General features: G+C 40.8%; 1 protein-coding gene across 4 annotated transcripts in view; it reads right to left on the reverse strand.

Moving 5' to 3' along the window:
• The window catches only part of NF1 (neurofibromin 1), a 233,814-nt gene extending 218,152 nt beyond the window's left edge, over nucleotides 1-15,662 (reverse strand). For all 4 annotated transcript variants that reach the window (XM_037069749.1, XM_037069751.1, XM_037069750.1 and 1 more), the window contains exon 1: nucleotides 15,224-15,662. In XM_037069749.1, coding sequence (XP_036925644.1) covers nucleotides 15,224-15,283 — 60 coding nt within the window. In that variant the 5' untranslated portion in view covers nucleotides 15,284-15,662. The remainder of the gene's footprint in view (nucleotides 1-15,223) is intronic.
• Nucleotides 15,663-17,172: the final 1,510 nt, after the last annotated feature.

Below are 17,172 nucleotides of genomic sequence, written 5' to 3' on the forward strand. Positions count from 1 at the left end.
TATAATCTGCTATTTAATCCATCCAGTGAATAATTAATTTTGGATACTGTGGGTTTCGTATTTAATGTGCCAGGCATTGTAATAAGCCCTGGGAGTAAAGCAGCAAACAAGACAGACATAATCCCTGCTCTTCTGGAACTTAAATAGTATACATTAAATTGACCTGTTTTCCCACTTTTTTAGAACAATAAAGAATAGTGGGACTTCTGGTAAGGATAAAGGTGTAGATAAACATGTTTCACCTTCTCGCACAACTACAGCCAAAATTACAACCACACTACAAACAAATATCACCCAGAATCCCCAGAATATCGAGCTGTTTGGAAGTTAGACCACCAAGGATTTAAAGAAGCCACATTCATCGAGACAGACAGGTGGTGTAGAAATGTGGAGACATTCAAAGAGGTGTGGAAAAGCATGGAGATGCATAGAGAGGAGCAGAGAGGCAGAATGGGTGGTCCCACAGTCATGTATGGTAAGAAAAAATTGTGAGGGTACCTCGGGAGCAAGGGATCCCAGACCAGATCACCCAGCCCAGGGTTCCAGCGCCAGGAAGAGAAGTCCCCAAAACTTCTGTCTGTAAAAACCACTGGGGCCCTGGCTGGTATGGCTCAGTTGATTGAGTGCCAGCCTGTGAACTAAAAGGTCACTGTTAATTCCCAGTCAGGGCACATGCCTGGGTTGCAGACCAGGTCCCCAGTTGGGTACATGCAGAAGGCAACAGATTGGTGTTTCTCTCCCTTTCTTTCTCTCTCCCTTCCTGTCTCTAAGGGTAAATAAATAAAATCTTAAAAAAAAATAAAACAGAGGGTAGCAAAAGAAACTGTGGGATTCTCAAGAGACTCCTCTTACAGGGCCCACAATGGACTCAGGACTTACACAGACTCACCCTCTTTGAGATTCAGCACCAGGGCAATGGCTGGAAGGGTACCAGTGTCATACAGGGAGAAATTGAAGTGACTGGCTAGAGGACAAGTGCCTGGAGACAGCTCCCTCCCAGGCAAAATTCCAGAAGCCAGGAAGCAACATTGTCCCCTCTCCAAGGCCTCCCACACACAGAGACATGGGTTGCTCCACCCCAGTGACTGCCTAAGGCTCTGCCCTATACAACTTACAGGTGTGCTTTTCTACAATAGTCCACCCTACTAAGACAGGGAGTCAAAGCAGCTCTACATGATACACAGAAAGAAACACAAGGGGCTCCCAAAATGAGGAGACAAAGAAATATGGCCCAAATGAATGGAGAGAACAAAACTCCAGAAAAATAATGAAATGGAGAAAAGCAACCTATCAGATGAAGAGTTCAAAACACTAGTGAGCAGGATGCCCAAGGAATTCACTGGTACTTCAACAGCAAAAAAAGACCCAGGAAGAAACAAAGGTAATGTTAAGTGAAATAAAAATCTACAGGGAACCAACAATGGAGGGAATGAAGCCAAGAATCAAAGCAACGATTTGGAACATAAGGAAGAAAAAAAGCATACAATCAAAAAAGGAAGAAGAAAAAGGAATTTTAAAAAATGAGTTGAGACTAAGAAGACTCTGGGACATCTCCAAATGTACCAATATCCAAATCATAGGGATGCCAAAAGGAGAAAAGGAAAAGTAAGAAATTGAAAACTTATTTGAAAAAATAATGAAAGAAAACTTCCCTAATTTGGTGAAGGAAATAGACAAACCATTCAAGGAAGGACAGAGAGTACCAAACAAGTTGGACCCAAAGAGGACCACACCAAGACACATCATAATTAAAATGCCAAAGGTTAAAGATAAAGAAAGAATCTTAAAAGCAACAAAAGAAAAGGAGATAATTACCTACAAAGGAGTTCCCATCAGACTATCAGGTGATTTCTCAAAAGAAACTCTGCAGGCTAGTAGGGACTGACAAGAAGTATTCAAAGTGATGAAATGCAAGGACCTACAACCTAGATTACTCTATCCAGCAAAGCTATCATTTAGAATGGAAGGTCAGATAAAGTGCTTCCCAGACAAGGTAAAACTAAAGGAGTTCATCATCACCAAGCCATTATTATATGAAATGTTTAAGGGACTTATTTAAGGAAAAAAAAGATCAAAAACCGTGAACATTAAAATGGCAATAAATGAACAACTATCAACAACTGAATCTAAAATGACAAAACTAAAGCAAACAAGCAGAACAGAAGAGAATAACAGATATGGTGATCATTTGGAGGGTTATCAGCTGGGAGGGGGAAGGGGGAAAATGGGTGAAAAGGTGCAGGGATTAAGAAGCATAAAGGTAGGCACAACAAAATAGACAGGGGGATGTTGAGAACAGTATAGGAAATGGAGAAGCCAAAGAACTTATATGCACCACCCACGGACATGAACTAAGGGGTAGGGGATTGCTGGAGGGAAGGGGATACAAGGCAGAGGCGGGCAAAGGGGGAAAAAATTAGGACGACTATAATAGCATAATCAATAAAATATACTTAAAAAAAAAACCTCCAGAATATGTCTTCCTGGTGAGAGTTCTCCACGTACTCTATCAGGCAAAATGAGAGGCCGGCTGATCATTTCAATCCATTCAGGAATTGAACTATGTGAGAGCTATGGTTAGCCACTGGTTCAACCTTTTCTTTAGTCTGTGTCCAGAATCAGCCCTCTGCTTCTCATCTAAAAAAGGGCTCCTCTGTCTCCAGAATTTTAATTCATCTAGCCCTCACTATTTCTACAGCTCTTCAATATTTTTTAATTTTTATTTATTGATTTTAGAAAGAGAGAGGAAGGAAAGGAAAGAGGGGGGAAGGGGACAGAGAGACAGAAAGTAAGAGATATCAATTTTTATTGTCCCACTTATTTATGCATTCAATTGGTTGATCATGTCCCTGTCCGGATGAACTCCCAACCTTCACATATCGGATGACACTCTAACCAACTAAGCTACCCAGCCAGGGAAGCCCTCCAATATTTTTTTAAAATAGGTTTTAAAAGTTCATCTAGTTTGTTTTCTGCTTGTCGCAGTATATAGATGACCGTGCTGTGACCTGCTAACTACCACCCAGAAACTAAAGTCTCCCTGCGTGGCACACAGCATGATTCACAAACTCAGTTTTATGACAAAATGACCTGGGGAGATATTTTAAAACTGCAACCCATTAGCCATGCCTCTAGAACTCATAGGTGTTCAGTAGGAACAGGAAATCTGTCCTTTTAACAAACATCTTAAGAAATATGGCAGAGCTGGCATATCTAAAGAAACTAATTTGCCTGTACCAGTTGGTCTTCCTCTCCCCTCCGAGTTCAATATTTATAAGAACACTTTAGAAAAAAACATATGCTATATACAGCGGGCAAACTGATAGAAGAGTATAAAAATAGTTAAAAGTCCAGAATAACTAAAACCTTTCAAGATAATATGTTAAATAAATATTTAAAGGCTTTTAAAACTATGTTAAGGTCAAGAAGAGGAGGAAGGTTATGAACCACTAGTTAGAGTATATGGTTTAATACCAACAAGAGATTAAAAGCAAAACTACTCAGTTCAAGTTTACTTCTAGTTCTAGCAGAAAATAAAACAATCTTCAAATCTGAAGACTACTGAAAGCCATCAACTTAGACAAAGCTTAACAAGCCCGCTTGCATTATCTGAATTCCAGTCCATATGAATTAATCCAAGGGTACAGGTGAAAATTTCGACATGTGATGAGGGACATGCTGTCAGCGAACTTCCCGAACTCATGACAAACAGAAAGGCACCACACTGGGAAGATAACAGCATGCGATTAGGACTCCAGGGTGGGAAAAGGGGAAAGGGGACTTCCGGACTACGGACTTCATGCAATGTCAACATGCACATAATTTTAAGACTGATTATTCTGCAGACGACCTCTTAGCAGTTATAGAAGGAGCATCTACTAACAACAATGAGCTCCTACCTGTATAAAACACTTTCACTTTAAATTTAGAGTTTACAAAGTGCTTTCCTATATATCAACCTCGTATCTTTGCGGGCGGGGGGGGGGGGGGGGGGGGGGGGGGGGGGGGGGGAAGCAGTTAGTGTCCTGTCCCCTCCCACTCTGCAAAATATTAGGAATCTAGGGCTCAGACAGCTTGACTTGCCCGGGTTAACTCATTCTTCTTTTTCTTTCAGGAAACTAAGACTCAAACTTGAGTTTTCTAATTCTTAATTGAATAGTTTTCGTATCACACAGCTCTTAAAGTCAACATGAGTTAAGAGTAAGTCATGCTGTGATGGAAGAGGGTATTATGCTAAGTGAAATAAGTCAGACAGAAAAAGACAAATACCATATGATTTCACTTACATGTGGAATCTAATGAACAAAAAAAAACAAAACAGAAACAGACTCATAGATATGGAGAATAGAATGGCAGTGTCAGAGGGCAGGGGGTTTGAGGGGCTGGATGAAAAAGGGGAAGGGATTAATAAGTGCAAATTGGTAGTCACAGAACAGTCACAGAGATGCAGATTACAGCATAGGGAATATCACCAATAGTACCGAGAGAACTACACAGGGGCCAGGAGGGTACCTGAGCATCGAGGGAACCACTCTGCAAAGTGCATGATTTTCTAACTGCTTTGCTGTACATTTGCAACTAATACAGAATAATACTGAATGTAAACTATAATTGAAATTTTTTTTTTAAATTAAGAAAAAAGAAAACGAGCAGCAAAAAAAAAAAGCAGTAGTCATGCTGAAATGAGATGGTAACTGGGACTGCTTCACAATGATGGAGAGGTGCTGGGCAGGAAATGGGTAGGAGTGTGGATGAAATAAAACTGAGTAGAAGCTGGGTAATGGCTACATGGGGATTCATTTACAATCAGCTCTCTACTTTTGTGTAAGTTTGAAATCTATAATGAAACTTAAAAAAAAAGACATGCACACACATGCCAATTAACATTCTTTGGAATGTTTGGTTTACTGTCCTGGTAATCAGATGAACACTGAAAATACAGTGAGCCTGAAGCCTGGCATCTTTATGCCATTTTTTAAATGTCTCCCATAACACCCTAATGTACAAAAATATTGAGAGAAAAAAATTAAAAATGGTATGTGTGAGTACTGACCACCATTGCACCCAGAAGCAAAAGAGCCAGCACAGTAAGAGGTCTTGAAATTATGTCCTATAAGAAATGGTCGAATGTATGATAATTTTCGGGGGGGGGGGAGGGACCTAGGGAGAGCTTAAGATTTGTCTTCAAATATTTTTAAAGTAAAAGGACAAACTTATTCTGAAGAGTTACAGAAGACAGAATTAGGAATAATGAGCAGAGGACTCAAGGAGGCCAAATCCCACTTTCCTGCTCTTCCCACTCTTCCTCACAGCTCATGACTCACGTGCTACTCACCAACAAACCTCATCACAGTCACCTACCAACTTTCTAGATGTTTTCCCCCATCATCAAAAAATTTCAATCCTGGCTCAGTTTCTCCCCTACCTCACATCCACCACCATCTGGGTATCCTCATCTAGGTTAATGTCGCCTGATAAAACACAGAACTCCCAATTAAATTTGAATTCAAATAAGTGAGTAATTTTCAATATAAATATATCCTATGCAATATTTGAGAAATACTTATACTAAATATTTATTCATTGTTTATCTAAAATTCACATTTAACTGGGCAGACTATATTTCTATTTGCTAAATCTGGCGACCCTAATCTAGGTTACTTCAACGTCAAGGTGGGGCACCCTTCCAACCTCTGGTCCTCACCCTTCCTTGATCTCCTCAATTCTAGTGACTATGACCATACCAAAGATATGGTCTCAGAAATCAGTTGTGCCCTTTAATACTGCCCACTCTCTCTCATTCACCCCAGCAGCTATTTATTATAAATCGAACCCATTCTTTCCTTCCCTACAATCTCAGTCCCAATTCCACCACCTGAATTTAGATCTCTATCTTCTACCACTATGGTACCTCATACGATCATTTGCCTTTATTATATTCCTCAATCTTTCCCACTAAAGGATAAGCCATTAAGTGAAATTATATTTGCCCAAAGCCTTCAAAAAAGAGTTTAACACAAAACAAACAAGCAAGCAAAATATAGCCAAAGACACTGAAATGGAGAACAGGCTGGCAGTGACCAGAGGGAAGAGGTGAGGGAATTTCAGGGGAAATAGGGGAGGGATTTAGAGGAGCATATATGAAGGATACATGGACAACAGCTGAGAAGGGTGGAAATGGGAGGGGGGAGCGCGGGGGGTGGGATGGGATGGGAGTAATAGACAGAAAACTATACTTGAAAAATAATTAAATAAATTTTTAAAAAAATAGTTTAAACATTTCAGTATGGCACAGACCCTACAAGATTCTCAACTCAACCCAGGCTTTGCTTTTGCTGACAAGGTCTCCCTAACCGCCCAGTCTAAATCAAGTGCTACTCTTACGTAGACCCAATGTACTTTATGCATTCACCATAGAGTACACCATAACTTTCACCATAACTTTCTTATTATCTTTCTCCCTTTCTAGACTTTAGGTCTAGAGACCAAGAACCTTTAGGACCTTGAGACCAAGAACCATGTCTTGTCTTTATTTTCCCAACATTTAACACAACGCCTAGCATCTACCACAAATAGTAGACATTTAAATGTTTACTAATGTAACAAAACAGATGAGTCTCAATTTAAGGGAAGAGTTTCTAACAATTACAATTCTACTGATGGAATGGGTTACGTTTAGATGTAGTATCCTTGGTCACCCTAGGGCAAAAGAGGTTCAATACAAAAAATTCAGAATTTATTTGTTAAATATTAAGGAAAAATTAAAATTACATGTAATCCCTTAAAGTTTTTAAATATAAAAGAAAATTAATCATACAGGCAAATGTTCAGATTATACTATTATGCTCAAAGAGCAGATACAAAACACTGTGTCTCCCTCAGTTCCAACACCCTAGCATTAATGACAGTGGCTCACATTTACTGAGTCCCTTCTGTGAGCCAGGAACTGTGCCACATGCTTTACACGTATTTCCTAACTTCAATCTCACAATCATCTGTGTGTGCACACTAACCACAGTGACTGATCCTATTGTATAGGTGAAGAAACTGAAGCTTGAAGAACTTGAGTCTTGACCAAGGGCTGGTAAGCAGTTGGCATAGCCTGAGCCCCAGAATATAAACCCAGGCAGTCTGATTTCAGAAGGAGCACATTTAATTACATACAACAAAATTTTAACTGTGGTTTTCTCTGAATTGTGGTATTATAAATGATTTTTGCTTATTTTTTGTGATTTTGTAGCATCTCCACATTTCTACCATAAACATGAATTACCACTGTATTTTAAAATAAATGCTGCCCTGGCTGGTGTAGCTCAGTGGATTGAGCACGGGCCTTCGAATCAGAGGATCAAGGTTTGATTCCCAGTCACGGTACATGCCTGGGTTGCAGGCCAGTTCCCAGCAGGGGACCTATGAGAGGCAACCATACATTGATATTTCTCTCCCTCTCTCCTTCCCTTCCCCTCTAAAGATAAATAAATAAAATCTTTAAATAAATAAATAAATAAATAAAATAAGAGTTCAAGTTGAGTTGGACAATCATCTGCCAGGACTATTGCAGAAGTGGATTTAAACAATCTCAGATTCCTTCTAACTAAGGATCAATTAGTGCCTAGAATTAATTTTTTCAATCAGAGAACTGGCTCTTTAAAACATGGAACAAAAATACATCTACTTTAAGAATTATAAAGTTTTTAGAATGTCCGATCATACTTCTCCTATTTTATAGATAATAAAACAGCTCAAAATTTAAGAGATTTACATAACATTGCAAAGCAGGTGTGTCAGAGCAGAAACCAGAGCAGAGGCCTTCACTGATCTTTGTTGACAACAGGTGACCAAAACAAAATCTCTCTCCCACTCCCAACTGAAAATTCAGGTATTAGAAGCCAAAAAGTGAAACATAACAGGAAATACAAATGCTTCTGTCCCCTCCTCAATCCAAAGGGAAGAAGACCTGCCTGGAGCACAAAGGCGAAACATCTTCCCAGCCCTGAGTTGCCCAGAGGAGAAAGGCATTGCAAAGACAGGAAAATTGGAAAACACTCCAAAAGACAAGACGGATGATTGAGGGGAAAAGGAAAACCAACACCCAGAAACCCAACAGGACGGAGCACTCGGATACTACCAAAATTGATAAGATTGCCTCAAGTTTAATCAAATCCTAAGTGGAATGTTCTTAAGAGTCTGAAAACCAACTTTACAAAACCAGACTGTGAAATGCCAAGACAAAATAATGAAATAAATACATACTCTCATATTTATAATTGTGTACACTCCTATTGGTGTTCTCACAGATTTTTATTCTCTCACTTTCAGGAGTCAACTCTCCTCACCTAAAAATCCTCAGTGAGTACAATGCAATGTTATAAATCTAAATAAAAGGGGAACGATGTTACAACTTCCTCTAACAATTCAAGAAACTTTGATAAAGTGAAAAAAAGAATGATAATGAAATCAAGGATATAATGTTCAAAACCTGTGTCTATTTCTAACACACAACCAGTCATAAAAGATTTCCAGACACTCTCATATGAACATAAAAGGTAAACTCTAACATCTCTTCTTTACGTGAAGAATCAAAAGGTACATTCCTCTCTTTACCTATTTATGCTGTCTGTTCAGAAAATAGTTTTTCTGCAAAGCTCCATTCATTGAATAGTTACTGCTTTAAGGATTAAGACACCCACGTTCCTGCTTAAGTTCAATTAATTACATGTCATATGATGTGAACAAGTTATTTTGCCTCTCTGGTTTTATTTTTTTCCTCAAGCAGAGTAGAATAATACTGGATAGAAAAACTCCTGCACGGGATGATAATAATTGTAATAAACTTTTATGACTAACTTTATAGCTTCCTTTCATGTAAAAGATTCATACCTAAGACACTAAACAAGCCCATGATGGGAGTAGGGCAGGAATTATCCCCATTTTACAGATGAAGACATAGAAAACTGAAGTTCAGAGAGGTTAACTGACTTGCCCAAGGGCTGCAGTCAAAAGCTCTTTGTACTGTGCAATACATAGTACACTGCCATCACAAATCTGAGGTGGTGAGAGTTATTTTCTCGTGCCCAAGTCCTATGAAGACTACTCAAGGGAAGCTGTCAACAAACAGAGAAGGGTCACTGTTTGTTAGGAGCCATAATTACCCACAAGACCATTATCTGGGTATAAAACTATGATTTAATAATAAGCTAAAAGTTCTCTAAGTGAATTTCTAAAAGTCCTGCTACGTTCTAAATTAACTGCACACCTCTTGCCCTAGATAGAACACCCTGCTCAGGGGATGTGAAGTGGAGGTGAGGGAAGGATTTCATCAAGAAAAGGTAAGTTCTCTGAAATTCAACAGGGTAAGACACTCAAAGCTGTAAAATCTGAACAGGGGCAGGCAACAGCTTGTAGGCTGTATGACAACCCTGAGCCAAACCAAAAGAGTGCCAGGCTGTGGTTTAAAGAAAATATGCAATCTGGAAGTTTGCACCTCGAGTTACTGCTACTGCAAAGTAATTAGTACCATTTATAGTAAAAATATGTAAAGTTTTAGGGGATAATTCCAACTCTTCATTACAATTGGATGGGATTCCATATTAGCTTGGGGCTTGCTTGTCTCAACAGAAGTTCTTTTGATGACACAGTGCATGGCTCAAAAACCACACTCAAAGAACCAAATACTATAACTGTATTATCACAGGCATATAACTCCTGAAGTGATCAAATAGGTATGTACCTAAAGAGACTAAAATGAGGGCACTACCAATTCCAGTTATTTACATTCTACAACGTTAAAACTTTCTTCAGCACAACCTGAGAGTGCTCTGTTTACTGAAGCACTCTGTATAACATAGAAATGTACAAGTTACTGAAACCTCAAACTTAATTCACAGGCACTACAAAAGAAAACACCTTAATTTTTCTACTCTTCAAGGTCAAAACCAAGTCTCATCTTTCTCTCTCCACCCCCCAGAAAATGGGGTGTTCTAAAAGATAGATGAAATGCCAATGCTTTTATAAAGACAAGTCAATCTTCTGCAAAGAAAGAGCTTAAGATGCCCATAACCCACTTCAGTATTGATCCTCAGCCTTTTAACAGTTTAAGCTGACCACAAATCTCCCCTTCTATTTCTTCTATACAACACTCTCCTTTAAAAAAAAAAAAGGAGCCTTCCCATACCTCTTATCCCTTGTCTTATATACAGACACAAAACCCCTAATGAAGAACGGACTGAAGCCTGAAGAACACATGTGCAAAACCCACTTTTAATTAATACACTGTTCACCCTTAAAAGCACATTGTTATAATGCAACAACATAGTCTGTATGGAACCCCACAACACTGAATTTGAAAAGCAAAACCAAACATGCCCCACAGCAGTCTCAGTAATTTAAAGAACAAAGATGCAAAAATAAGGTATGACTATTTACTATGTCACTAACCTAAAGATTCCTTTAAGGACAAAATTATCCAAGCTAAACACAATCAAAAAATAATTTTAAAAAAAGCAGATTTTATAACCTAATTTCCTATTAGTCAAAAAGTCAAATAAAAAGAAGTGTAGGAATGTTTAAAATCTAATGTAACAATACTGCTGGCCCAATTCACAGAACACCTTATAACATTTTTTATTACACTTCTCAAATTGGAAGACCCATATTACATATTGTATATATGCCACAAATTAGATGATAAAGCAAGAAAACAGATTATGGGCACCCATGATATGTTACAAAAGGATTTCCTACTATGATATGTCACCTAAGTATTTGTTAGTGAATGCTAAAGGAAAGTATGTATCAGCCAAGGTACATAGCAGGGCACCACCCAGAGACTAGTCAGTCTCCCTTATTTAGTGAAAACACAATAGTCAGTAAGCTGTAAAAAATTGTATAAATCTTACATTTGAACAATTTAAAATGTTTTAAAGTATTTCACTTCCATTATCCTATCAGACAACTATAAAAATTTTCCTTTTGTTCAAATTTTAGATATTACTAAAAGTAAGTGACGAATCCATTGGTCAGAGCATCATCCCAATACAACAAAGTTGTGGGTTTGATCCCCAGTCAGGGTACATAGAAGCAACCAATGAATACATAATTAGAAAAATAAATGGATGTATCTTTCTCTCTCCTTCTAGAATCAATAAATAAAATGTTTTATAAAAATAAGTGAAAAATCTAATTTCACAAAGGTAGTTAGTTAATCAGATCTGAAACCCGATCCAAAAAACACACTACTTCTGAGGGAGGGTATGTAAATACGGACAAGTTCCTCCTTAGAGCTCCTTAAACAAAAAGAAACTATTCCTAGTTAAAATACCACTTAACTTATAAGACTTAGACTATTATTAAAACTAAATTAAAATTTGGTTATTTAATAACTATAACAAAGCCAATATTACTACTTATTTTAGCCAGTCTACCTTTCAACCAGAAACTGTGTGAAAAACATTCCCTCAATGACACACTGTCCGCTCACACGTATGCTGGGCACTGGGGTGACCATAAGTGAATTCAAACAGAGGCTTCTTGCTTTTCAGAAAGTTTACACTCTTATTTGATAAAAAGATAGAGGGGCGGGGAAACAATGCTAAGCTGTGTTCAACCAACCCTTCCGAGGGGGAGAAACCTTCCTGGGTGGTTCTGCAGAACCCCAGGTAACAAGCACACCAAGTGAAGTCCAGGAGGACTTCATTGGGAAAATTAGCTTGAACTACATGTTGAAGGATGAACAGAAATTAGAAAAGCACAAAGGAGGAACAAAAGTATTCAGGGTCGGCATAAACAAAGGCTGAGAGAAGCAGAAATAAGCAGAAGAGACACTGCCAACCTGCCTGGAACTAGGTGCATGCTGAGGCATAAGGAGAAATAATTTGGTAAATTAAGTGGGGTCAGCTCCCAACAGACTGACGTGGCTCAGGGAGATGCTGTTAAAATATTAACATCATCGAATATTTAAACTAGAAAGAGAACCTTAGAGATTTTCTGGACAATTCTTTTCTGACCGATGAGGGAAATTTTAAAGAAAATTAAATCTAGGATCCATAGAGAGCTAATGGAGAGAAGGACACAGGCAGGGAAAAACTCAGACCCCTGCTTACGATCCCCAGCTCAACAACAGACAACACCGCATGGTAGAGAAAGCACATCTGCCCCAAATCAATGAGAACATCAATATATGAAGATCCGCAAGGATACATACAAGATAGTATTGTCTTAGGAATTAGAGGACACTGGTTTCCAGGAGTAATGGAACACCACTGGGGCGCTGCAGTTCAGCAAAACCCACTGTTTTGCCAGAAGGAATCACTTTGAAGAAAACAGCAATCCAGAAAGAAAGCTGAGGCAGACGCCAGTTTTCAGAGTTAGAAAGGAAATGGGTGGATACACAGCAGAGGCAGCAGGTATCTGGCAACAAAAGGAAGAAAAAGATTGAGCCACAGACAGAAGGCTATAAGACCAACCAAATGTTTAAGTAAGTTTGAAGAAATCTTAGTAAGTTTGAAGGTGAAGAGAAAGGAGATAATGTAAAGAAAGACTAAATAGATGCTAGACAAGGTAGAGGAACAGAAGGAGCACAGAGAACCAACTGAGGACCCCCTGAAGAATTTTCTTTTTACAAAAGATGAGTTCCAGAATAAAAAATAAACATTTTTCCTTTGCCCAAAGAGTATTCATTTTCAACTACTTTATAAGTCCTTATAAAAATGCCAGACCAGGCTTTAAGAACAAGGCTAGATTTTTTTTTTATTATCCAATACGGCTTCCAAGTTTTACAAATCTATTTATTTGGCCAATTAACATGTTGCCAATCATTTTATACTGTGAATTTTACACCACATATTCAAATAGTCTGATTCCCATTCAGTTTACAACTAATATGCTATTGTAACAAATCAAAAATCAGAGTTTACTCTCTAATGTTATTTTTGCGGGGCATTTTATACACTGTTTTTACTTGACAAGATATGGAAAATATCTTGATTAAATGATTAAGTGATTAAATGAACATATTTATAACACATCATATTGGGGTAGCTTTTTTCAATTTCTTAAAAAGAAAAATAAACCTTCATTTAACTACAGTTTTCCTATACTCCCTTTTCAGAATCGAAGCTCAACAGAGACTGGTGGGGTATGGCTAGGTGGGGCATCCAAAACACATTAATTTGTTAAATAACCCAGCTAGAGAGCCACAATTTAAAGATACACACCCAAAATTTGCCAATTTCCACTTGGAAACTTACTGTTGAGCATCATAAAGACGGCTAAGTATATCACTAATACTTTAAGCTTTCTAGCTGCCCACCTTTGTAACTGCCATTTCCCTAATTAAGGAAGTAATCACTTTTAAAATTGGTTAAGTTTGGGGGTTCTGCTATGTGCCTTTTTATCAAGTTTTAGTCTTTCCTATCAAGTTTTATGTCTAATATTCTGTCAATAATACATTCCAATATATGTGGTAACATTTTACTTCCTCAGGTAGATTAGTAGTATAGTTGGTTTAAATGCTTTTCAGTTTGAAAGCAGGATGGGTGAAAGAGTTCCTTCAAGTCTCTGATGGTTTTATAATTCTATTATTTAATATTTTATTTATCTATTTTTAGAGAAGGGGAAAGGTAAGGAGAAAGAAAGAGAGGGTGAGAAACATCAATGTGTGGTTGCCTTTCACATGCCCCACACTGGGGACCTGGCAGGAAACCCAGCCACGTGCCCTGACTGGGAATCGAACCAGGGAACCAAACCGGTGCTCAATCCATTGAGCCACGCCAGTCAGGGCTATCAATCTATTTTACCTATGTAGTTTCTTCTCAAATTTCTTCTCAATTCCTCTGCCTATTCCCAAATATCTTTTAGGTAGGTCAGAAACACTATGAAGCCTGTAAGGAAATGTTTATGGATCAAATAAAAGTGGAGTCCACCTCCCCCTTCCATTCAGCTCCCATAATCAGTTTGATGATTACACCTAGTAAACAAAACAGATTAACTCAATGTTAAACAGTTCCCTCATCACAGAAAGCCCGTGGTAGAACTGCAGCTGAAAAAAAAAAACACCCCTTTAAAGCATCCCCAACTACCTACAGCAACAAAAAGTTCAACTAATTTCCATTAACAAAAGACTACTTGCGCATTCATTCTGATCAGCACTAGGATTACTGTGTGAAGCTCAGGGAATAAAAAGGCACCTCCCCAAGCTATGAAACTTTTTTTTCCAGCCCACATAGTCTCAATGAAAGTTCTCTTGTCAACCAAGAGTTGCCCAAAAACAAAACACACTTGCAGAATGATGGGCTCTAGGACCACATCCCAGCTGTCTTTGCTCTGTTGTCCAGGCTCAGATGCAGTTTCCCACTTGCCTTTCACCCTTCTCCCCTTACTCCCCAAGAAGCTCACTCAAGAAAGCAACAGTAACAGTCTCAGACACCTGGCAAAAGTAAAGGGAGAAACTGCAGTTATCAAGGAAGGAAAAACGGGAAAAATATTTCAGAAGCAGGAGGGATCATGAACCATGGTTGCCACTACAAACGCCCATGTAAAAGCCAGTCCTGTCTCATGAGGATATAGGGGGACACCGTGTGGGCCCCAAAATGCACAGTGTGTGTATGTGTGTGTGTGTGTGTGTGCGCGCGTGTGCACTTAAATTCCAGGGGCAGGCGGAGACGGCGGAGCAGAAAGTAAGAAAACCTGTGCTGTCCCTGATTTCTTCTACTCTTCCCCCTCCAAGAGAGGAAGCTGAAGGAACTGGGGGAGGGGCGGGGTGTTACCGTTCTCCTACTGGGGGTAGACAAGGTGGTTCTTGGGGTGCCTTCAGTTCCTCACCCCCAATTGGGAGGTCCATTGAAGGAAGAGAGAACCCCTAAATGTTACCCACCTTCATTCAAAAAGAAAAGTAAGGCGGGAATGATTAAATCCAGATGGAGAGCCCCAGGAAGCGCCCCCAGGTCACTCATCCTTATTAGCAAGCGGATGAGCTGAGATAATACGGCTTGGTGGGGCGACCAGGGAAAAGGCCCCACTCCCCGACTTAGGTGGGAAAGAGAGCCTGACTACCGGCGGTCCCCTCCTTCCCCGCACTTCCCCCTAGGCCACCCCCACTTGTCCCCCCTTCCTTTCCTCCAGCGCCTGAGGCAGCCGCGGGGGAGGCGGCTGCTCCTTCCTCCCTCACCCACTCCGTCCCCACCCCCACACCGCTCCCACCTCCTGCCCGCCACGGGCCCGTTACCTGATCGTCGAAGCGGTTGACCACGGCCTGGACCCATTCCACCGGCCTGTGTGCGGCCATGTCCTCCCCGCAGCCGGGGGGTGGCGGAGGGACGGGGCGGCCGGCGCCCAGAGCAGGGAAGAGGGCGGGGAGCGGGGGCCGAGGTGAGGGAAGAGTCGAGGAGAGGGTCTGAGGAGTGCAGGCTCCGAACGTTCCCACGGGGGTGGGGATGGGTGGCCTGCGCCGAGCCGGGAAGGGGAGAGGGGAAGGGGGCGTTGGCGAGAAGGCTAGGGGGAGGGGGGCGGGGGAGGGGGACCCGGGGAGGGGAGGGGGCCTCTTGGTCGCTCTCCCCACTAGCGCCGTCTCCCCACAGCCATCACAGCCCGAGACGCCGCCATGACACCCCACCGGAAGTGGGATCCTTTCCACCGCCCGGGGAGAGGGAGAACCAGCGAGCTACAGATAGAGAGCGGCTGGGAAAGGGGAGGGGGAAGCGCGAGGGAAGGGGGCCTGCTGCGCATGCGCCCGCGCCGGCCGGTTTCATTAATGAAAAAGCGAGTCCTCCTGGAGGTGACGTCACCTGACTCCTCCCGGCCTGGCGGCGCGCGTCCCTTATAGCCGCCAGGCTTACCTAGACTCTCGCTGTGGGTGCTGCGGGCCAAAGTCCGAGCTGACTCGGGAGCATCGGCTTCCATCCCCAGCACCACACCAGACTTCCCCTCCCCCGCCAGCCTCCGGGTTTGGATTGCTCCCGGGGTTGGTTGAAAGTTAGAGCGCCCTGGGGCTAACATTTCTCCCAGCTTGCTGACCGCTGTCACTGATCTGGGCAGGAAGGCTATGCTGAGCTCCTCCCTGCCTTAAGCTTTCCCAAGAACAGTAAGACACACAACCTCAGGTTTCCAGGTCCCTCGTAGTTACTATGAGAAACAGAAGCAAGTCCAAGAGAGTATCAGTTTTGTGTGTGTGTGTGTGTGTGTGTGTGTGTGTGTGTGTCTGTGTGTGTGTGTGTTTTAAACAATCTCTTAAATAAATGCCTATGCTAGACCCAATGGCAAAGTACTCAGACTCCGGAATCCCAGTGCAAACTTCCTCTGTTGGACTGATAGGCACCCAAGTTAATAATACTTTTACACAGTTGCTAATAGAAAGATTCATGTTTCACCACCCACTAAAAAGCCTTTAAGGGCTTGGACAGGAATTAATTCAACACATCTTATCATTTAAGTCTTTCAAGGGGCTTTCCGGTAGGTATCAACCTCATCTAACTGATGAGGCTAGGTGACAGGAGGTCTGGAATTTGCCGTTAAGTCACATAGTTGGTAGGAGGCAGAGTAAGGACGTAAAACCCAGGTGGTTTGACCACAAAGAAATAGAAACAGACTGTAGTTCTCCTAAAAGAAAGGTGTTCCCTACGCCCCTAATACCAGAATTGAAATGAGTCCATGTGGAATTGGTCACGGTGGTTTTCCAGGAAAAGGATTACATCCAAGACAATGGATGATCTATCTACATCCAACATGAGCTTTGGAATGGGTTATTTTTAAGTTTATCTTCCTCTATATTCTTTACTTAGGCTAATGTTAAAATGAGTCTACATATTCTGGACACACTAATTAGTAGCCTGTTAGGCCACATAGAAGGATAGTGAGTGAAAAGGCAGAGCAAAACTGGAATTTTAATTTGACCACAGAAAAATTCACAAAGCCAAGAGCCCATGTACACACAGATATGTCTATGATATGAAAGAAGTATCCAATCTCTGCTGGCTGGTGATGGTCCAAAATACATGCTAAATGAATTAACATTTCATTCCACTAGAACAAGAGGACAAGGTCTGGAAAATTCTTCAATGCGCTCTTTAAAAATGCGACAAGAATAATGACTAATTTCTTTTGGATGATGTCAGAAATGATGACAATGCTGAAGAAAAGGATGGATATTAAATGAGTGTCTATCTATGCCTTCTCCAG

This window comes from Sturnira hondurensis, unplaced genomic scaffold (genome assembly GCF_014824575.4).
Source record: "Sturnira hondurensis isolate 20B ecotype Veracruz unplaced genomic scaffold, ASM1482457v3 Scaffold0018728, whole genome shotgun sequence".
In the NCBI taxonomy this organism is placed as follows: Eukaryota; Metazoa; Chordata; class Mammalia; order Chiroptera; family Phyllostomidae; genus Sturnira; species Sturnira hondurensis.